This window comes from Halichoeres trimaculatus, unplaced genomic scaffold, assembly GCF_033239565.1.
Source record: "Halichoeres trimaculatus isolate MK-OKI-2021-1 unplaced genomic scaffold, fHalTri1.1 fHalTri1_scaffold_16, whole genome shotgun sequence".
Lineage (NCBI taxonomy): Eukaryota > Metazoa > Chordata > Actinopteri > Labriformes > Labridae > Halichoeres > Halichoeres trimaculatus.
Genome location: NW_027437194.1, coordinates 16,992,263 through 17,016,003, shown reverse-complemented (window position 1 = coordinate 17,016,003; position 23,741 = coordinate 16,992,263). Strand labels below are relative to the sequence as shown.

At 39.3% G+C, this 23,741-nt stretch overlaps 1 protein-coding gene across 3 annotated transcripts in view; it reads right to left on the bottom strand.

Moving 5' to 3' along the window:
• Positions 1-23,275, bottom strand: part of pdlim5b (PDZ and LIM domain 5b) — a 45,549-nt gene extending 22,274 nt beyond the window's left edge. The window contains exons 1-3 of one of the 3 annotated variants that reach the window (XM_074690888.1): positions 23,067-23,275; positions 17,337-17,442; positions 3,178-3,329 (exon numbers count right to left, since the gene is read on the bottom strand). In XM_074690888.1, coding sequence (XP_074546989.1) covers positions 3,178-3,329; positions 17,337-17,435 — 251 coding nt within the window. In that variant the 5' untranslated portion in view covers positions 17,436-17,442; positions 23,067-23,275. The remainder of the gene's footprint in view (positions 1-3,177; positions 3,330-17,336; positions 17,443-23,066) is intronic. The other 2 variants (XM_074690886.1, XM_074690887.1) reach the window with 2 other exon arrangements.
• Positions 23,276-23,741: the final 466 nt, after the last annotated feature.

Below are 23,741 nucleotides of genomic sequence, written 5' to 3'. Positions count from 1 at the left end.
TAGTTTCTTGTTCTCTAATGTGTTGTTTGAACGCTCACATTTTCACATCATGATTAATTCAAATCTAAAGACGTCAGCTCTAAGAGTACTTGAAATTTCTGCAGAATGTTCAGAGCTTCAGCTCTATATGTTGGCCTGTGCACAGTCCAAATGTAGTTTAGTGAGATGTAACTAGAGATACTTTGTTTTGCTAATGCACTTGACAGAGAATGTAAATGTTCACATGATTTACATCATGGTTAATACATTGTAAGATAAAAGCTGGGGGCTGTCTAAAAATAGACCTTCTGGCCACAATTAGCCTTGAGTTAGAGGTGCTTTCTTCAAGTTTCATCAAGCTGCATCAAGTTGCATGAGTTGCACTCTCCTCCACCCCAAAAGCTTTGGTTATTCAGCTGCCCGGGTAGAAAAGTGACTACAATGGTCTAAGGCAGGTAGGGACGTTCCCATACAGATTTCTTGACTTCCAATCCGATCCAATTTTTTCACATGCTTTGCCGATACTGATCTGATACCGATACCTTTTGTCTGATAGATCTCGTACTCTGCTGTGTGATTCTGTTGTAAATGACAAACCATATTTGTTGTGTTAAAGTGAGCCCTGTTGGTACCTCCTCAAGGAACAAATATTGCAAGACACTGTTTCACTATCATTGCTTTCCAAAGAGAAGTAGTCCCACACAATTGACATGTTTGCAACATGGTTTGATTTACAGCAGCCGTAAAGCGTGACAGTGCTGAAAACAAGTGAAAACTGGATCCGTCTTGATAATGAAATCCAATACGATCGGATCCTCCAAAAATAGCCATATCGGGCGCTGATACCGGTCAGTGTATCGGATTGGGACATCCCTAATGGCAGGCTTTTGGTCTCCCAGCTGTCAATCAAATGAGTCATACACTTAATGGTGCAAATGCATGTTCAAGTCCTTTATAACAGTAATAGAAAAATTCACCAGCCATGGTTTAAGTAAAGGAATGAGAAACTCTAATCAAAACCAATTTCTGGACCAGGCTGCAAACGTAAAATTGGACGTTTCCGCAAGGGACCTCATGGGGATTTCTCAGCTTTTGGAGCCAGTCTCGAGTGGAGGCTGAGGCATCTGCAGTTTTTTGCAGTGTTTTAATTTTTCTACTTGGTTCTTAGCAACTTTTTTGACAATTTAATACAGCAAATTTTCTTCTCTTGATATTTTTTGATCAGAAATAACTTTTAACCTACATCTTTTTGTCTGGTAAAACATTTACTTCATATCACTACTACATTTTACAGTCACCACACTAGTTAAAAATATAAAATAAAAATTGGGCTTGAATCTTGCTACCACACACTGCTTTAATATCTTTCCCTGAGCCCACACTCCTGGAAAAGGAAAGCCTGGTTTCTCAGTCTGTCATGAAACACACAACACCTCCTCACTCAGTCCGACTCATCTGGACAGTACATTCATGATCTACTGCATGGCGGAGCTACAGGATGAGAAGAGCACTCTGAGAAAGCCCATTTCCTCCCTCATGAGAACATGTTTTCCCGTCACATAGCAACAGGGAAATAACTAAAACATATTTGCATCAATGACTGCATCCCATTTTCTATGGAGACAATATGCGGAAGCCTTGTATTGAAAATGACACTTCAGTGTTAATAATTGCAAACTTCCATGTTTATTACGGCATTACGTGCCACTGGAATGATGTCATAGCCGCTTTATACCCAATTCTGTTTGACAAACAAGTACAGGTGTTTGCATTTTTAACTTTTGTGACTCAATCTGAACTGTCGTGTAACTTCTTGGTCCGATGATGTCATTTTACACACCTCGCCACAGAGCACATAGTGTCTATTCAAAGCACAAGGAATGTAAACTATGGCTTAGTGACATAATAGTACGAAACTGTACCCTCATTCGTCACGTCTTGGCACTCTGGGAATGTTTTCTATGACCAAAATAATATGTATCTGATCGTAACAAAGATCATCTAACACACAAATTTCTTCGCAGTCAAACAGCTGTGGTTATTTTCATATACTCGTAAATTTTGTAATTTGTAAGCTTTTGTCATCCTTGTGGAAGATGTACATTTATTTCTTTGTGTGAGCACTGACAGCATCGCAAGGTCATAAATAAATTCTTTGTTTGCACACACCTGGCCAATAAAACTGAGTCTAAACTGGAAATATGGGTGGAGCAGCTTTGCTCTGCAGAGATATTTATCAAACTACTGTGTTGTTGAGTTGTGCATAGAGCTTGCAGAGGCTGTTAACTTTTTGATCACATTTTTTTAAGTTGTCTTCACACTAAAACAATAGACTTGAATTTTGGGTCGCAATTAAAGTGAATTCAAATCTTGTCATCGAAAATCAACCGCCCATCATGTTTTGTCTGTGAAAAGGAAAATCATGTTGTTTACATGTGATATGAACTTCGAGCGGGGGATCTTTGAAGTCACATTATGCGTCCATTCCCCACTGCAGATTACATGCAGCTGGAGCTATTTTCAGACGATTTTCCCAGGATTACAGCACAGAGGCTCCTTTCTGCTTTGATGTGGAGATGGAATGACACGACACGCAAACCAAGCTTTGAGTTTTTTTTCTGTCAACATGTTTTACAGCTAGCATGCTGCGCCTTTATTTGGTTGGGGTGGACACTGAGTCTGCAGAAAAATGCTCTGGGTTTGGTTTGACTGCTTGTTGTTGGGATCCATTGAGGTTACCACAAAAAATCTTTACTCTGTGGTCATTTCTGTGCTAGGTGAAGAGATTTTAGACACTAGAAGCTTTCCTTGGACGGACATCTTCCCTGGTGCACTTCTGCTGAATCCTTGTTTTCTTTTCTTTGAAGCATGTCCTCGGGAACAAAGGGAGCTCATTTAAAGTGCTCCTGATGCTCGCACCAGAGCTTTAGTACACACGAGAGCCCAAAATAGGAGGTCGAGTTCATATAATGGAAGAAGCAGAAAAGCAAACTTTGAAGACTTTTAGAGTCTAGCACTAATCAAGAAGCTGGGAAAAGCATGAATTAAGTAAGCTTAAGTAATTACAATTTTGGTCTGAGCTTGGGATTTAACCTTGAGTTGAATCAATCTGTAAGAACTTTGTGTAATGAAGTCTAAAATGTGATACTTTCAATTCCTCGCACTGTTTAATAAAAGCTGAATGTGTTTAACGGTTACCTCTGTAGAGTGAGGCTCAGGCAATCTGTGCAGGCCTTAATCTTGTTCTGGGCCTCCAGGTGATTCATGCTCTCTGTGGAAATGCCGTCAATGGACAGAATGATGTCTCCAATGCTCATCTTTGCTTTGGCTGCCTTCCCTCCATCTGTGAGCTGCAATGACACACATAGATTTAAGTTAAAGAAATTTTTTGGCATTTTCAGTATTGTGTTTACGTAAGAACTCACTTTGTCAAATTCAAAGTATGTAAATTTAAAAGCATAAGAAAAAAGCTTCAAAGCAGAAAATGTTATGAATGCATAATCTGTTGATTTACTTCCTGTAATCACCAGGCATTGTGTTCTCCTATCCGCTTCCCGTCTTATGTAACATTTTTCAGATAAGATAGAGAGTTTACTCTCTTTAAATATCACAACATCCTTACAAGAGACTGTACACCCACCAAAATGACCTGCCCTTAAAAAACAACATGATAAATGACAAGACAGGGTGAGGATATCCAACACATTTTTGATATTATACAGAGTAAAACAAAAAACGTTCCTTCAAAAAACTTCTTTTATATGAAGCAAATAATGATTTTATACACACTGTTTGCTGCTCACAGATTTCACTGCAGCTAACCTTTGTGTTGCTTTTTCGCATGCAGGTAAAAACCTATTAAATCCATGACAGTTCACTGACTCTCTACCAGGTGTGGTAACCGACCAGTGATTACACAATACTGTGCACACCTCATTCATCACTCAGCGCACTTTTAAAGTCCCCACAAGTACAGCCATGCAGGGTATGATCATGGGAACAAAAACATACGCAGAGCCTTGTTATTTATGCTTGTTGTCATCTGATCATATCTTTATGTCATCTTTCAGAAATGTGAAGGAGCACAACTACTAAATGCCGCAAGCCTTACCGGTTAGATAGAACCATGGAAAGAACTTGTACGTCTGCAAAGAAGTGGGTGAGGCTTTTTCAATGTATTTCTATATACACTTAAAATAAACTTTTGATGAACCAGAAACTAAATACAAGCCAAGGAAAATTTAAATGATAGAACAGAAAATCCTGGGGAGTATAGTTGGTCTTTATGAGCCTCAATTTTTAACTGAGAAAAAGAACTTACGGTTTGAACATGTTAACAAATATAAAAGTGGCATCCCCCAGGGCTCAGTTATAGGCCCCTTGAATTTCTATGATATAGATTCTGCTTTTCACCTCATTTCTATTCCTGTTTTGACTTTATTGGCCGGATGATAAATAAAATTGTGCAACATCAAAGAACCTCTTGTGTATAAATACTGTAAATAGATTTGACTTATGAGAGTAGAGTATTTTGTCTTCATAAAACAGAAAAAATTTAGCACCTAATGCTGACACAAAGAATTTGCTGTTAGTTTCTATGAACAAATAAAATGCAAATACAAGCAAAATCGACTTTAATAATTGGTAGAATGGAGTTGGTCTGTAAAAGCTCTGAATGTGCCTCAGTTTTTCTGGAGAAGAAGTTACGGTTAAAACAAATTTGATTGAAAGCTGAAAGTGGCATCTCCCAGGCCTTGATTTTAGAGCCTTTTTAATTCTAATTATCTGATTCTGTTTTTATCTCATTTTATTTCTGTTTTGGTTTTCATGACTCATCTAATGGACAAAAAAAGGTTGTCTGACATCAAAATGCCTTCTTCTGTATGATAAAGTGACTTGACTTGACTTAATTTTCTTTTTATCCCAAAATAAAATGTTTAATCCGTTGACACTGTCGTTAAAAAATGTCTGGGTTCAAACTTTTTAAAAAAATAAAAATAAACAAATAATACAAGTAAAAGAAAACCTTAACATAATCAGTTAGAAGATTTGGCAGAGTAAAGTTTGTCTGCAGAGCCTTTTATGTGCTTACCTTTTACCAGAGAAAAGAAAAACTAAATGTGGCATCCCCCAAGGCTCAGTTTCAGGGCCTCTTTACATGTTTCTTTAACACAAAACTTTGACTGCTCTTGAGATTTTCATTGGTAATCCACTATAATTACAAGCGCTACATCATAATAACTTTTTCTGTATAAGTAAAGTTACTTTGCTTTATTTTCAGTCATCTAATGTCCCAACACTTTCAAGCAGTTGTTTTTTTCTTTAGTTTTGATTCAGATTAGAAAGCATTCTTTCTGCTGGTCATATGATTTTGTCTGTGGTTAAAAAGGATCAAATGGGACATAAAGAGTGTGCCATTGTGTCCAGCCTCTTTATAAATAGGGGAAATACTTGGAGGGTGGGAGGGAGGGAAAGAATGAGGAAGTGACAGTGTTGGTGGCACATTTTCTCTGGAGCAGTGTTTTTCTTGTGTCATTATCAAGTAAATCAGTGGCGGGAAGTGGAGAATGTATGGTAGGGGCTGATGTATGCATACCAATGTCTTGGAAACCTATAGAGCAGCAACATGCTGAGTGTTACTCACAAAGGGCGGGCAGGAACACAGCTTCCACTGACTCACTGGCTCACTCAGTGTCTGACACAAACTCATTCACACTCACACCTGTCAGCGTTTATCAGCTCGGTCCTGACTCAGTCAATAAAATAAGTCATTGCTCCTCAATGTGGAGGCCAATAAAGAGCGTGTAAGATCTCTTCAGAGATCACTGGCATCTGCTGGCTTTGCTGTACTCTTTCAGGCAGCTCCAGAGGTTAATGGCAGGAAGAACGCTGCTCAGAGATTGCTGAATGGACACGTCCCTGGGACACGGATTCCTCTCTCTTAATCTCCCCATGTCTCCATCTCAGCGTGCCCGTGAGTGGGTGTGTTTGTTTGGAAGAGAGCGCAAAAAGAGATCTCTCCTTGTAAGGATGTGTGAAAATACAATGCTATACCACTCTATATATGGAGATTTCTCAAACATTTACTCTTTAAAGCAATAAAACAGAAAAAGCTGTGGTCAGAGTCTCATTAAATATGTGTTTTTGTATGTGGTCAACAATGTTTAATGCTTCATTCTGCGGTGAACAGAGAGCACTTTATAAATCCAAACCTCTTTCAGTCAAACGCTGTCTTTCTCACATGGATACAAAATAAATAGATGTCACAGTAAGAATGTGTGGCATCCACGGTCTATAAATATGAATCAAGAGAGGTTGGAGGCAGCAGCGGTGGAGAGCAGATAAATAATGAGCAGGAACTTTGGCCGAGTGACTGACTCAAGATAGCATGATGTTTTAGCAACGAAACCTTTTCTGCACTTAGGGACAAAAGTCTTCAATCTTCCCAGGTGAAAGCAGGAAGCAAAAAGGTTTAATCCAAAGAGTGAATGGCTACTATCCAGAGCGAGGCCTGCAGACTGGAGGGACACTTCCAAATGAATGAAGTGTCCTTCCAACTGTGATTACATGAATGGGATTCAAGCCACATAATGGTGTTACCACTGTGCTGCTGCGCTTGTCTCCACACGGCTGATTTTACCACTGTGCAGTTACTGGTAATGACCGGTTGCTTCATGCTACAAATGTTAATGGTCCTGCTACAATAAATGTAGTTTTAATACAGCCAAAGACTGGGCGGCAAATCCTGTAGTGCATGTGAGATCAGGAAATTAATGTCAAGAAAGCCACGTCGTTTCATACAAAAACTTTTGGCAGAAGAGTACATCATGGAACAATGGAAGAAAATTCAAAGGGATTTTGGAAAAGACAAAAAGAGCAGAGCAGAAGCTGAAAAAAAAAGAATCTGCTGCTTCCATGTGTTTCCCATCCACAATGTACCAACTGGGGAACTGAAATAAATCATGTATATCTAGTAACGTCACACTAAACTTCATTTGGACTGTGCATAAGATACTTGTAAAAAGTAAAAGCTCTGTACATTCAGAAACTCATGCAGAAGTTTATCATGATGTGAAGATGTGAGAGTTCAAACAACACATTAGAGGACACATGACTAGATTAAAGTTATAAAAGGAAGCAGAAAAGAGCAAAATTGGTGCTAAAAAATAGTTTGAACACAAGATGAGAAAAATTTAGGGCAAAAAATGTTGCTTTACCCAGATCCTGATCCAGCCATAGAAAAATCCTTACATATTTCCCCATATCGCCCCCTAATAGAGAAAATTGTCCTTGAGAAGAAGCAGTTTGCTGATGTTTGGCCCGCTGTCTTTTTCCGTTGGGACTTTGAAGACATCTGATTCTTTGAGGCTGAGAGATGAACTGTAGAAACAATTGATCCTAAAGAAGGCAACAAATAAACTGCAGATATAAAGAGGTCAGTAGGTTTTATTACAGGAGAAAAGAGGGTACAGAAACTCAGTTTGGAGAGAAAACAGATTTGTTTGTACAGCTAGATTTTTATCATGCGCTGCCTCTGCTGCAGCTCAGAACGTAGACCAGTCAGATTATTTCTTACACTTCGTCAAGTGTTTCATCAAACATCATAAATTCCCTGCAAAACCCATGAGAGTAAACATATTTAAGCACTGATGGGATGCTAATCAACTCCCAGGCTCGTGTGTAACTTCCTGCCTCCAGTGAAATTCTTAGGGAGTAGAGAAAGGGCTGCGGTCTTTTCACATTTCAGAAGTCATGTTACAGGAAGTGTCTTGTGGCGAGGGCTGAAGTCTGTGAGATTCATGTCATGTCTGTGCAGGGCAGAGGCGAAGACAGAGGACCTTATATGGGAAAGCTTTTGCCTAATATTATGTCATCATGCACAAAACTTAAGCAGATTGGCTGACTCAGGATGGCTAGATGTCTTGCTTACAAGCTTTATTAGTAACAGTTGGAGTTTTACAAGACAGGGTTTGTTTGTTGGTTTTAATGTAATGGATCCAACGTGCCTGAATATCTGACTGAGTGCTGCTGTCTCTTTGTTTGAGCGCTCATCACACAGTTAGAAGTTTTCCTCTCAGGGACTGTGGTTCCTGTATTCCACCTGCGAAGCTCATTAAAGAAATAGTTTACCCTGCAGAAACTCTGAGAGCTCGGAGAATCCTGCTCTTGTGCACCTGCAACACATCCCAAAAAGTTGTTGAATAATTTAGGGGAGTGATGCACCCTACAGCTGCTGGGAGGGGACAAACATGCAAAGCTTCTTTTCTTCCGAGCTAAACATCGCAATTACAGCTACTTGAGCAGAGGTAGGCCAGTGGTCGTCATGGTTTAACCCCAGTCTCCTGCTACATCAATGAGGCTGCTGGGAAACATGGAATTCCAGGCAGACCTACAAACGAAGCTCTTAGTCAAATTGCCATGACAACGCAAACAAAACAACACAAAGCGGCACCAACGCTGCGCTGAATACTGAATGCTCTTTAGTCAGGTCAGAAACAAACCGAGGCAGAGTGGCACTGCTGACGCAGAGGCATGGCAGGGTTTGAGTCAAGTGCAACGGCTGGTTTCTGTCTCCATTCATGAATCTTTTCATCCTTCTGCAGCATTTGGATGAAGTTAGATGATGGAGTTTTACCAATTACTTGATTGGCATCATGTTCTTGATGGTTTACTTATTAATGAGCCCTGGAAAAGGTCTGAACTGTCAAACAAAGGTGATGGAGCTCTTTTTCCAATGAGGGCCCCTGAACTCTGGAAGACCTGACAGAGGCAATCAGGGCTTCAACTCTTGGTCCACTTTAAAGGGTTTTTTGAAAAGCACTTTTTTTAATTGCACTTTTGTTGCTTTTAATTGAGCTTCATGTGTTTTCTACACTTTGTGAGCAAGCGAAAACCTTTGGCATTAAAGAATGAAGTTGATCATGGCATCGGATGTGGCAGGTTTCATCTCAAGTCAATGTGTTCACTCAGATTGGCTCCACTCTGTTAAGTGTCATCTATGTCTCACCTCCAGCAGGTTGCAGCAAACTGATTGAGCAAGACTGAAACAATATTGAAACATCCAGGGACTTTTAAAATAACATACCTCGTGTTGACACCAGATCGTACTAGGCTTGACCACAACATCAAACCAACACTAGGAAGAGCATGGGCAAAACAGCTTTAGGGCACCCGTCAGTCACGTGAGCTGACCTGTAGGGCTGGGATGACATGCTATTCTTGCAATTCGATTCTATTACAATTTTTGGGGTGACGATTCATTTTAAATTGTGATTCTTCGATATTTACAATTTTTTTTAGTTTGCTTTTTTTAACACCTGACTATATGAAAAATGATGACGTCTACAGACCATACCAGAAGCCATATTTTTCCATAAAATGCACATGAAATGAGTCAAAGAGAAACATTTCACCCTCTGCTGGAGAAAAGTGGTAACTTTTTTCAGATCCAGTTTATAAACAAAGACTGAAATGAAGAACTTTAATTTGTAAAAAAAATAAATAAATAAAAATTATTTTTTGACAAAGAATCCCAATTTTGATATTGTCATAGAAAAAGTCCCAATAAATTGGTTTTCAATTTTTTTCTCCCACCCCCTACTGACCTGTGTCTCTGATTGGACTTTCGGACAATCCTAATATCTTCTAAACCTTAAAGCTAGAAAAAAATCACCCCTGTACAGTTGGTGCCAATCAGTGTTTCAGACCAAAGCTGTTTTTTGAACTAGTTTGTAAAAAGTTGTTTTAATGCTGTAATAGTCTGTTTTTGTTTTTTTTGTTTTGTTTTGTTTGTTTTTGGCTTGGTGTGTAGGTGGTTTCCGGTCTTTCTGCAGCCAGCCTCATGTGGATTCACAACAAACAGCAATTTTTAGCACTTCCGCATAGGCTTCATTTTTTTAAACCAGATGTTGCCCCTTTGTTGCACTGTGCAAGGCAAATGGTGGCCACATCAGATACTGACTGGTTTTCTGACACGCATACCCCAAGTACAGTAAAACTGCTCATGCTAGAATGGCCTTTCATTGTGGCCAGCCTCAGATACACCTGAGCAATAACCATGGTGTCTATTCAGCATCACCTGTGAGGCATGTCAAGGAGAAGTGCTCATTCACACATATGTAGACAAATTGGTGAGCAATATTAGAAACAGGCTTTTGTGTACACAGAAAAATATGAGATCTTTGAGTCCAGCTCATGAAAAATGAGTAATTCTTGGTGAGCTGGACTAGCTCTTCATTTGTTGTGGTATATAAAAAATGATTCCTTGATTGATGGACAAAGCAGTAAACCTCCAATAATAAGCTGAAGTACAGTGGCTGTATTGTGTTTGGGTCACATGGAGTATTCTTTTAAATATCTTTTATCGAACACAAAAAATGAAAAGGCTCAGCTAAATCAAAAAGTGACAGCTCTGTTATTCTTTATAGTCTTGCCATACAGCATGAGAAAGATTGAAAGCAGATGCCTTCAATATAATGTCAGACAGACACCAGAGAGATCAAACTGGGATCAAACACTGCAGGTATCTACTGAGACCAGATGTAACCTGTACACATCTTCAGGACCCCGCATCACATCCCAGATTACCAAGTATGCCGTGTGAAGTGTAAAAACCTGAAGCAGTGAAATATTAGACAGATTAAATGGTTTTAATAAATTCTAGTTTCCGTGTATGAATGCTCGGGAGGTTTAAAGACAAACGACAGATAAAAGAATTACACGCAGACTGTTTGGCAGCTCTGCAGCCCAGACCACAAACTATCTGTCTAAAAGGTTTCCTGAAATGCCAGGGGAATTTTTCGCTGCTTGAGTTTATTTTTTTTGGACGTGAGCTGACTCAAAAGTTACGGCTCGATGTCAGAGGGAGCAAGACGGATTATTTTTTATCCAATGAGCTTCACAAGATATAAACTACTTTCTGTACTAAACGTAAATCAATGAAAGAATACAAAAGGCAGATTTCCACCAACGGCAAGATTCTTTTACTCACAGTACAGTCTTTACTATCACACAAGGTCATTATTTGATACCAAACTTTCATTCTTTCCTATCACCAATCTTCTTCCACTATTTAGAGTATAGTATTTTTTATATCTTTTCTACTTGAAATTTTCTTACATCTATCTTGAGGATCTCTCACTTTGAGTTGATTTTGGCGCCCCCTGTGGACAAAGAGGGACCTTTTCACAGTTTGCTGATAGTGATTTGTATGTATTGTTACTGTTTTATTCTTTTAAATCAAAAACTACCCCTGTTTCTAACATTTTTTCACATCTTCTCACAATAATATGTCAGTAAGTCAGAGTTTTTCATCACAGATGTAAGACTTTGGAAAGCAAAGGGTCATTAACTGGAAGACTCATGGGAATCATAGCCCTACAGTCAGCCAGTAAGCTATAGGCAGGAGCAATGAGGGCAAAATCAGGCATCACTGGAAAGAGACACGCCGAAATGGCACACCTATTGACCAAGGTTTTGTCACTGAGCATCACAATTACCATAAAAGACCAGGGGGAAAAAAATCCAAGGCACTCTTTTGAGCAGTAAAGGATTTTTTGTTTTAATTATGCAGTCATGTTGCCCTAAAAACACACATTCTCCACCTCAGGAAGTCAAAAATTGTTTTAATAGGCACTCTAACTCTTCCAAAGAGAGTGCCTTGGATCTTTTCCATGAATTTATATGGGAGCGCCTCCAACTTACATCCTTTTTTGGGTCTTACTTCCATTTATTCCACTTTTTACTCAATATTGTTCAATATATTTGTTGAATTTTAGTTTATTCTATTCTACTGTATTTTTTCACCAGCTCATATTTAGGAATTTTCCTCATGGGGATCAATAAGGTCTTATCTTGTGTTTTTATGATAGTTAACATGTTTAATTCAATCAGAAACCCAAGATAAGAAGGCAGCTGTCTTAACCCTTTACACACTGTTTCAGGCCAAATTTGACCCAGTATCCTAAAAGAAATACACACATCCAAACTTTAGAGGGTAGGTTTTTGTGTCTTTTCATTGGACTACAGTGACTTACTGGTTTTCTTTTGTATAAAGAGGAATCAGTATGAGTTGAATCAGTTTAATTTCCGGTTAAAAACTCCTCACAGTAGCTTTTTTATTGCTGGATAGTTACCTGGCTGGTAAACAAACTAAGCCTGAAAGCGCTTTTTAAACTAGAGTTGAGAGAAAAATTGAACTTTTGCTCAACCCCTCAAACCTAGTATGTGCTCAATTTTAAATGTCATAACATTTACAGAAAAGAGAGCGGTAACTACTGAGTAAAGGCTATGTTTACAGGCTGATCAAAGAGCATATTTAAGAGTGTTTCAAACCAAATTTAATTCACAAAACTTTAAAAATCAACTCCAGCTGTTTTGGTTCCTTAAAGGAAGTCTACTCACTTTGGCTCAGCTTGGGTTATGGCCTGCTACACGTAACAAAGAACTCCAAATTCAGTCTGTTGACAAGCAACAATCGATCATATTCTATTTTTAGCATTCAGCAGTTATGACACTGAACCGTCTGGCTCTACACTACCCTATTTCTTCAAAAGACTGCACAATGAAAGCCTCTCACTCCTGATGTTGATGTAGGTTGCCCAGATACTCAGCATCATCACAGTCCTCTTTCTTTGAGAGGGAAAGTTGCCTCACCATATTAACACATAATGGAGATTTCTTCAAGTAGAACAAATCCCCAAAGCTCGAAGCAGAGTGCAAACACAGTGCTAAATTTAGTTTGTGCAAAGTTTACTCAGAGTATCACATGAAACTAAAATAACAAGCAAAAAGACACCAGAGGGGGGTGAATGGGAAACAAGGGGGTAAATGACTCCAAAGTAACCCACAGCAAACAGACATTTAGATAAGTGAGAGTTAAAATTACTCCACAAAATATTTGTTTTAGAGCAGTAATGAAGTGAATTTATCACCAAATTTTTCTCAAGTGTTGTGTTTTGTCTTATGAGGTATTTTCCATTCCTTCATAAGCAGAAAAAGAAATGAGCGATGGTTCTTTTCATGTCAAATAATGCCTAAAAAGGAGCTGGAATAACCACAGACGGCGAGGGCGGAGGAGTCTGGGGGAACAGGAACACATTACCCCCCCAATGTTACATACATAACTTGGCTTTTCCTCCATATGTCATCCTTAAAGTATTGGGTGGTCTCACTTATGGTAATCTGCATTGTTCAAAGTGTAATCATTTAAAATACATGAACGCAGATTAAGGTGTGACCTTTTTAACCCATATACTCCTGTGGAATATAACTACCACCATGGTCATCCTTAATTCTGAGATAACTTTTTTTCTCATTTGTAAGCTTTTACATAGTGACACAGCAGATATTACACAGTGCACTGCATGACTTATGGTATGCACTCCCTCTCATACTCTAATTGCATTATTACATAGGATAACAAGCTGTGCCTGTCATGTAGCAAGCAGCCTCACATACTGTACAGTACAGCATGTAATCTTAGGATCAGTTACATATGGGAGAAATAAGTAGTCATTACATCATTATTCTACGGTAATTGCAACCATCTAACCACACTCAGGGGTGAAAGCAGCAGACGCCTTTCATACACTCCAAATTAAGTGTATTTATCATTGTTAGTCTTAAATGAGGCTTTAAACAAGTCTGTGATAGAAATTAGTTGCACTCAAATGAAAATACCCAAGAGGTGGTTTAAGTTTTTATATATTTGCTACTCCTGCTTAGATCTCCCATTGTAAATTAACTGCTCATTTAGCTTAAAACAGATACAGGAACAACTAGAAATGCTCAGAGCAAGGATTTCTCAAGTGGGGGTTGCACAATACCTTCAAAGGGGTCATTCTGCTTTTGTATACTTCAAACATAGATATAAAGTAACAATGCTGAATGTTTGTACTTACCATGCAGGTTTTCACACTGCTACGTATTAATGTGTTGTTATTAAAATAATAGCATAGCATGTTGCAAATCATCCAACAGATGCAGGAATTTTTTTGATAGGCTGTCTCTGATGATGTTTTTTCAGTGTACCGAATATGGGTTTATTTTTATGTGTTGTTGTGTTCAGACAGGGAGCTCAGCAGAAAACTATGCTTGAGAAGTGAACTACTAGCATAGAAATCTGACAGCTCTGTCATATATTTGTTAGAGAAAATACTTTTTAATACTGACAAAGAAACATTTCAGCATCACTTCATGTTGGCTGTTCCTTACTTGAAAGGTTTTGAAGATGCCAGAACACCGAAAAAAAATCTGCCTTTTATGGTGCTATTCACGGCAGAGCATTAGGTGGAAATATGTCGCAGGAATGAAACTAACCAACAAATGTGATGGAATGAAAATCTGTGAGAGTCATGTTGCCTGTCTCAGCAGTGCTGTGGCACGCACAAGACCACCAATGACTCAACCCAGGTCGCAAGGGATATCCAAAACATTTATGGTTCATAGCTTTTTGCCACTAAAGCCAATAAGAATGAAGAAATAATCAAAGCAAACACATTATAAGTAAGAGATTCAAGGTTTCCATCTGGCTTTCTGTGCTCTTTTTTCACCCACCTGTCTTGATACTCTCTTATTATCAGAACATGACACATCACAGGGAGCACGTTCAGAGCATAGGCGCGTGTCTGCTTCTCTTTTTGCCCTTCAAGTTTGATTGAACACGGTGTGCATATGGCAGCATGCCGAGTGTCCCCAATCGTACCTCAAACAAAGTGAAGGTCTGAATAAGAACAATTCAGAGACTAATCGTGGCGGTACGTACACTCGCTGAAGAATTCTGGCTGAGCTGTTGAAAATAAAGAGGTATTCTGAGCAGATGTTGGCCTTCTGTGTTTTTTCAGGGGCTGTTGCCAAACTTGAAAGGGCAACAGAGGCAAACAGCCAATTTGATGCTGATCTTGTTCTTCTTTTCCCACTGTGGAATAATGTGAGTTTTTCTACTGCATATAAGAAGGTGCTCCTGTAGCTCATCAGATAAAAAAGTATGACTGCTTTTTTCATATACTGTGATTGAGATAAGCCATAAAGCCTTCTGCTGACAGCTACATGCCACAATGACAACATAATGTCCTGCGTTCCATTACTATCATAGTGGCACGGCTTAAAAATAGTCTGGACAGCTACTCTGGCCTTTTGTACTCTTACAGCAGATCAAGTTTCCACTTGAGAAAAGTCACTCTTCCTCTCCACACATAGTTTCACAGCTCTATAACTGATCCTGCCCACAACAAATAAACAGTCACTGACCTTGGCCGTGACATTAAGATTTCAATTACATAACAGGAAGCAGCAGGAAGTGAAAAAGACGGCTCTTTCTGACGCTACCAGAGTTGTTGTCAAAGCTCAAGCGTCACCAGTAAAGGACAAACTTCTGGTTCTTAATCTTGTTTGACAAGAAGAAAAGTCTGATTAATTAGGGCACTTCAGAATTCAACACTCAGGGTAGGTTCAGGAAAATGTGCCGCACACTGCTCTAATTGATTGGTTATTATTCTTTCTTTTTTGCCCAATCCAACAGTGTATTTAAGGGGCTAAAAATGTTCAACTCATGAAGTTTTCCACACACATCATAAGTGGAGACAAAGTGCATTTTACAGCCTCTAGAATACAAGTTGGATTACAAAAATATTGCATCATACAACAGGTTTCAGCTCCATGCACAAAACTTAACAATAGAGACATTTTTGGGCAAAGTGGAAGCTCCAGAACTTTTGACACCACTTACTTACTGGCAGCAACTTAGCTCAAAAGTCTCCATGTTGACAGATTAAACATGGGTCAAACTTCAAAATCAAAGTATTTCAAATAAAGTTTCTTTTTCTTTCTTGGTCCAAAATATCAGAGATGATGCTTGTAAGCTCAGCGCAGCCAACTGCTTCTTGCTGGGACCATAGCACTGCTTTACTGACACTGACATAATACTTTAATGCCTTACAACCTGGATGTAAATAGCCCAGATTGGCAGTATCTTGATCAAGAAAAAAATGTTAATGTTAAATAGATAATGTGTCTGCTTAAACTGGTGTATAAACACTCAACTAAAGCAATGTTTTGTACCTTTAGTTTGGGAGGATATGAAAGTAGACTGAGCTAGAATGACATGTGGGAAAGGGGCCTCGGACATAAACTTATACCACCCACGGTATAGGCATATGATTGAACTCCAAGGGCCAAGTCTGCTCTCTTAATTGTCCGTTTTGCTAAGACTTTGAGTTTATCTAGTTGTCTGACACATTTTTAGCTACAAAAAGTTACAATGTCATTACTTGACATTGCCGTGTGTCATTGGCATAACCCGTTAAAGGGGGATATTTTGGCTTCACTTCAGAAGTCATAAGATGCTGTCCATCACTATTCATAAAGCCAATGTGATAAACCAAAATGTAGAAAGTCATGTGGTCGTATTTTGTTATTTTGACTTATTTAAAGCAATGCGTAAAATGTATTTTTCTTGAAAGCTCTATTTTTTCTACACTAGTAGAGGACAAGAATCCAATTTATGATCAAGTGTCACAAACATTGTGAGACGCTCAGACGTGCTTTAGGTTGAGTAAGTCCACCACTTCACTGGCTAATAACAGGCTGTACGATGCATGTTTTTGTTTAATTGTGCTGCAATCACAGTGTTTTGCACAGGAGGGCCTTACACCATGAACATAAACACTGTAACTATATTTAGGCTGAGGCTGGATCCAACTCATAAACAAGTAGTTTTTCAAGGAGTTGCTCCTCCACCTCCATCATTCTCCTATCTGAGGGCTCAACAGAACTAAAAAGTCTGGCTTTACATGTCCCAAAGTCACGATAGTTATTGCAGAACTCTGGCTTTCTAAAGTTTCAGCGAGACAGACATTCTAAGGATGGTTTCCTTTGGTTTCCTAAGTCTCCTGTGCCTCACATCAGGCTTGACGCCAGGGGAAAAGGCCAGGACACTTAGCACTATCCCTCATCTGAATGACCAGAATGACAGCAGCTGTTAACAGGTTTCAAACTAATCCTTCAAACACATCTTGAAATGGGGTCGGACAGAGTCAGCAGAGTTTTCTGATTTGATGAATACTTTGGTTACAGTTCAGTTATGTAACACTGTTTTGACAATAGTCACAGCCTTGACAGGAGGGAGGTCAAGACCGCTCTGAGGGCTGAGTGACAGAGGTCATGAGCTACTACACGAGGTGTCTAAATCCAGCAATGAGTGTGACACGGGAGATGAACGGCACACGCGCTTTCATCACTGACAAGGCAGAAGGCATAGTGAACATAAACGGCATTCCTTAGAGGTGACTGTCATGGAGGGAACAGTGCGTAAGTGATGTGTGTTTGTTTATGTATGTGTGTGTGTGCGTTCGGCTCACCCGTGAGATGGTGAGGGGCAGACAGAAGTCCTTCCCTCCCTGTAGTCTGAAGCCCCAGGGGGCGGGGCCAGCCAGGGTGACGTTGTAGCTGCTGCTCATGATTCACCTATGGACAGAAGAACAGATACTTTACACTTGATTATCTGCAAAACCATGTTTGTTTAGTGATTTAACCAAACAAGAAGCAGGTTTTGAACTGATACCACAAACTAGAGAGAAAGTAGAAAGAGGAGGAAGGGATCAACAGGAAAAAGAGGATGTAAACAGCCTGCCAATCTTCCGGTACACTGATAAACAAAGAGTATGCAGCTACATCTGAATTTAGCAAAGATTATTCAGGTAAAGGAATGTTTTAACTTCATGTTCCACCAAACCTAAACAAAATAGTTTCCCTGATAAAAGCTTTGACGAAGACAAAAAAGAGAACAGCCATAATGAAGATTTGAACTACTGATTAAAAGAGTATTAAAATCTTTTGAATGAATAATCCCACTTTGCAAATATCATTAAAAAAAAGAAATAAAGGCACACACTTATTGTGAGGAAACATCAGGTCAGGAGAAAATAATCGTTAAATCCATAGCAGTAAAAGCCTGACAACCCAGACCTGAGATCAGAGACTCTGGAGCTGAACTTTGGACCTATCATCCCTGCGTCCTCCCACTGAACCCATGAAGTGTGAAACTTTTGTTATGACAACTGTATCCAGACTGAGAAAAACTTCATATTCTTGTCGGAAAAAAAGATAATAAGGAGATACTACCTTACCCTGAAACACAAGCAAAACTTTCGCAAGAGGCGTCCAAACTAAAACCCTCTGGTCTTAAGGAATAAATGAACAAACCAGATGCCAGAAAATTAGAAAGTGAAAGACATAGGCATCATCTGTCTTTTTTTTCCTGGGACGTTTTTGAACCACTTAGCAAAGACTATTTGGTGTGGTGAAATATTTCATGCCCTATTGAGTTTCACTGGTTTCAGCTCTGTCTGTCATGCATTCCTCCTACCCTGAAAAATTGAAGCTGCAGGCTTATTATTAGACGTGAGACTGAGGTTAAGTGCAGTCATATGTTACATTTTAAGTACATTATTGAATTTATTAGTTTTTTTAAGGGAAATTGTTATACCATACTGGCAGAATGTGCCTCTTACTAAAGTCTGGTATGAGCGTTAAGCCAATAGTGGATCTGTCTGTGAGGCAGTGAGAATAAAATGTTAGAAATAAAACAGATCATGTGGAAATATGTCACCTTTGACCTGTTGAACAGGAAGAGAGTGTGTTTACATGAAAACATGAGATCACAGATTGACCTGTGAGCTTCACAGTTCATGTACACAACAGTGTAATTATACAGAAAAGGGGGGAAAGTTGAAACAAAATTGACTTTAACGTTTGTCAGACAGGTGTTAAATGTTTCCTGGTGTTTCAAAGTGGAGACCAAAAAAAATTGGTGTGGACTCCGGGACTTTTATGTTGGTGATTGAGGTTTAAAGATCTGCTTTATATTTGTGATCTGGGAAAAAATAGGAACAAAGTGCAAGAGAATCTATCTTTTTCCTTAGTTAGTGTTTTTTTTTTTCTATCATTTTAAATCATTTAAACCTAAAACATAGTTGCAAGTAGCGATGTTGGATACCACTTTTTTTCAGAGTATCGATACCACTGGTACTTTTGATACATAAAACTTCAATTAACAGTGATAGAACATTTTGAAAAAGATGAATAAATGTAAGCTCTGAGTGTCGCTGAGGAGCTTTAAATTGAATTAACTGGAGTTTTGGTTAAGTTGACAGAGAATATCATTTATCCACATTAGTATTTTTTCATTTTAATGTTTGGATTATGTTTTTTTGATTACTTTACATGACTGAAGGGGATGAAGAGGAGGAGGAAAGCCACACAGAAGACCACCTTTCTCACTTTCGTAAAGCCAATTTAAGCCAGTTCCTGGCGGCTGTTATTTGTGCCAACTGATTCTAACTTCCACAGTATTTCCCAGTGACCATTACAGCAGAAAATCCCACATTTTGCACAGTGAAAGATAAGAAATATTCACACATATGTGCGTTGGGGCAGGGCAGAGGGAAATACTTCTATGATGACTAGTTCTTGTCCTCCTCGAGGTATGTCAGTCTGAGGTTATAAGTCATGCTGCCGTCACAGCACCACCTGCTCCAACCCGTCACCTGGTCAGCCGAGACATGCGTCAGATCAGAGGTTTGGCCAACACGTTAAGTGACTAACCCCAACCCTCAGCATCACGTCAGGAGGGGAACACGCTCGTAAAAAGATCAGGCAAAGATGCCACGAAAAGGGCGTGAGGAGCAGGAACAGAATCTTGTGTGAAAGTGATAAGGAGGAGGTGAACACCTGGAAAGCACAGACTTGTGCAATCAAGCTAATAGGCCTGAACACAAATACACACACTCACACTCACACACACAAAATATGTAGCTCTTTAATAAGAGGGCAGTGAAGACAGCTGCCTGTTTCTTCAAGGTGAGTCAAGGCTTGAATGGAGATGTTCGTAAACCATTCTGTCCTTCACGACACCAACATACAGATCCACGTGTCGGGCATGAACAAAGCACCTATCAAATATCAGTGCAGGAAAAACACCAATATCATTATTTCTTTAATAGCTCTGTACTACTAACTTTGCACTTCAGTGATATGAGTAGCATCCATTTTAATTACTCTTTAGACAAACCATAACACTAAAACAAGCACTGATTTTTTTAAATCAATAATTCTCTATCCTTTAACTTTCACAGTTGCAAGCTCCCATCAGAGATTTTGGCAAAAAGAAGGTAAAATACCCCTGAACTGCTGAGCCACTGTAGTTACCCTGACTTTATGCAATCTGAGCTCTGACTAGCAAAGATGCTCAGACCTAGCAGCATTGGCAACGTAGTACAAGACATGGTTGAGGTTAATACAGAAGAGCATAGAAATGAGTTAAATAGATCATCCGGATGTCCAATCTAAGTTTTTGAGGCTATATCCGAACTAGGAATGTCTTGACCAGCATTTTTTTTTTAGCCCCGATACAACTTGATTTTTCTATAATTGAATAATTGGTGAAACCAATTAATGAGATACAACACACATAAATTTGAGGCTGCTCTGAGCGCAACTATAACAGGATGGCGCAAGACTACAAATGTAAATACTGGACATTAACATGACTATCATGTGCTTTTTTCCCTTTTCATTGTTTGTTTTTCCATGAAACAGATTAAAACTACTACTAATCTGATTGATCTAAAACTCAAAAGTGACGGAGTTAAGAAAGGCCCCCATTCGATACTTGCGATCAGGACATCCCTAAGTGGAACCAATACCCACGCCAGGATTGGAGTGATGTAATGTTATGCACTTTGTATGTATGAGGATAAACCATGGTGATCAAACTGATGCATTGTCTTGCATACCTAATAAGATAAGTTACTCAAATCAATCAATTAATCAATCAACTTTTATTTGTAGAGCCCTTTACAACACACAAGGTGACCAAAGCACTTTTCACTAAAATCAACATCATCAGAACACAACAAATCAAATTCAATACAATAACAATACAATACAATTATAACGGCAAGAATATGTCACCCCATTACTGTGTGTAAAAAGCCAGTCTGAAAAAAACAGGTTTTAAGCCTGGATTTAAAAAGCCCAAAGTGTATCATGGTGCATATTCCCAGGTTATTCCAGAGCCAGGACCCAGCAACAGAGATGGCCCGATCACCCCAGTGTTTAGTCCTTTCTCTCGGGACTTCCAGTAAGAGCTGGTTTGAGGACCGTAAGGCCCCAGTGGGTTGCCTGAGTGGCATTTCCAGCAATGGAAGCATTGATTTTTTTGGGTAAATTGTGAATAACCATGAGAAAAACTAAATTCATCCTGCAGCATTTTTCAGTCCTTCAGTTTAGTAACACTGTTACTGAGTGAGTCTGCCAAAGCCAGGCGTCGCGCAGCCTCCCTCAGTAACAGTGTTACCAAAACAGAACGATGACAGTGGCTGATGTGATAACCACAGAAAAAAGGAACACCAACAACTTACACACTGCTGCAAAGTTTGTTTGCTGGTTCACTCAAACTGACACCTCTGAGCTGGGAACCCTGACAAACACTTAATCTGGTATGCCACAAGACAAAAAGACATAAAAACTTCAGGATTTAAGTAAAGATCCTTGACCTCATGGGGTCATAGCTTGAGGACACACACCTATTGTTAAAAAAAAGAACCTGCAGGAAAACACACCATTGGATAGCTCCTTAAACAACTCTGTCATTTGTTCACAAGAGACTTTCTCAGTGTTAGATTTCAAAGCCAGCAGGGACATCACAGCAGAAGGTCATAAAACATTGAGTCTTAAAAGACTAGTCACACTAGTCCCTCATATCGACATTTCTTTTCCTAATATGGAGAGAGCAAACCTTGGGCTCATGTCATGTCTCTGCTTGTTGTGTAATCTCTAATGATATCATGCACAGACGTGAGAGAGGAGACACACCTTTAATGTTCCAAAACAAGAGGGAAACCGTTGAGCTCTGCACAAGCTTTTTTTTTTTTACATGCAGCACCCACATCAAAACTTCACTGAGCTGGTAGCAGGGCTGGTTGTTTTCCACAGGGGCCTTATCTTTCAAGTTCCTGTCATATAATGGCACTTTAATGTGCTGAATATTTCAGCACTTTCACACCATGGAAGAGATTAAAACACAATTCTTTCAGCACAGCACAAAGGGAGCTGCTGCCAAGATATCTATGATCTCATTCATTAATGTCATGTAAGTTAGAGTCGCTTATAAATCAAATTAATAGATGCACTATGAATGACTTCTACTACAACTGGAAGTTCTTGAATTTTCAGCTAATCCTGTTAAACTTTTATACAAAAGCTTTCATGATCATCAAACAGGTGTCAACAGATTTAAATGTCCCATTCACTTCTCTGACCCCTATGACCCTTTGTCCAACAAGCTGTGTCGAGTCATGTTTCCTGAGTAAGTATTCTTTAAGTATGTCCCAGTACTGCTGAACGTCAAGTGTATTATTTTATTTCTTCTCTGGAATTTCAAACTGCTTTCACAATGCTTGGAGACAATGCCCTGGTGACATCATTGCAGGATATGTTGACTCAAAGAAGGGACAATTTGTTTTTGCCACATACTTTAACCGATAATGCTATGGGTTACAAAAACAACAAAAAGTCAATATTTTTTTGTTAGATTCAGCAGTTTTTGGGAGCCAAATGTTATCAATATTCATAGTTTACTCAGTGTCACTGGGACAAGTCGTTCCTATGAGAGGAAACGTACTGTACACAAACGATTACACGTTTGCACTATTTTCTCTTGCAACATACACACTCAGTATATTTAAAACAACTTTCTAGCAGTCTCTCCTCGAATATGAAGGTTTCTCACTTCACTTTATGTGAGTCTAGACTGTTAAAGATCATAAAAGTGTTTAGTTTCAGGTGTAGTCATGGCACAGGTCGTGCCCACTCCGATCTCGGTGTCTCCGTGAAGTAATGTCTACCCTGGTCAGCTATTTTCCTCTAAGCGCATTAATTTGTCAGTGGGTGTGACATCAACCTTAAGTTTTGCTCTGTGAAATTTAAACAGGTAACGGTGACATAAAACTGTATGTCATGAACGGTGAAGAAGAAGTTTGACTTGTCTTATCAATTCAAATTTCTACACATTATTCAGAACTACTCACCTTACCTTGTGAAGCCGGGTCTGCTGCTCAGGAGAAACGTGCCTGTAGTCCGTGTGCTCTCAGTTTCGAAGTGAACTGAACTCACTGAGCGGAACTCAAACTTCCGCGTATGAGCCAGCCCCGTCTGTCTGTCGGTGGGAGGGTTCACACCGCAGCGCGGGTGTGTGTGAAGTTGATGGCTGGAGGCAATACAGGGGCAGGCGTGGGCATGCCACGAGGTGAGACGCAGATCAGGTGAGTGACTGTGGAGCAGAATCCTAAGTGGGGTTTACTTAGCTGCTTCTGAAGCAGTTATATGGTGTGCGCAAAGTTCAAACTTTAATGATAAACAGACAAAATGCGGTTGTTTGGTGATGATGCCACATTCAATACGCATACTAATTGAGGCCACAGAGGTGCAGTACGGGCACGTGCACTCATCCTTCCCTGTTCTTCTTTTAACAGCAACTAAAATTGTATCTATAAACGTTTCAATTTATTGATATCCTTCCATCTGAAATGTTGCTTATACTTACCCGTGTCCACACTAAGTTACTCTTTAAAACCCCGCTCCCATTTTACATGTGCTCTTTAAATTAGCCTACTACACCATTTAGGGCTAGCAAGCTTATTTTAACAAAGAAAAGACATGCTTTATAGTGATATCCTGTTTATCATCACGGTACTCCAGGCTCT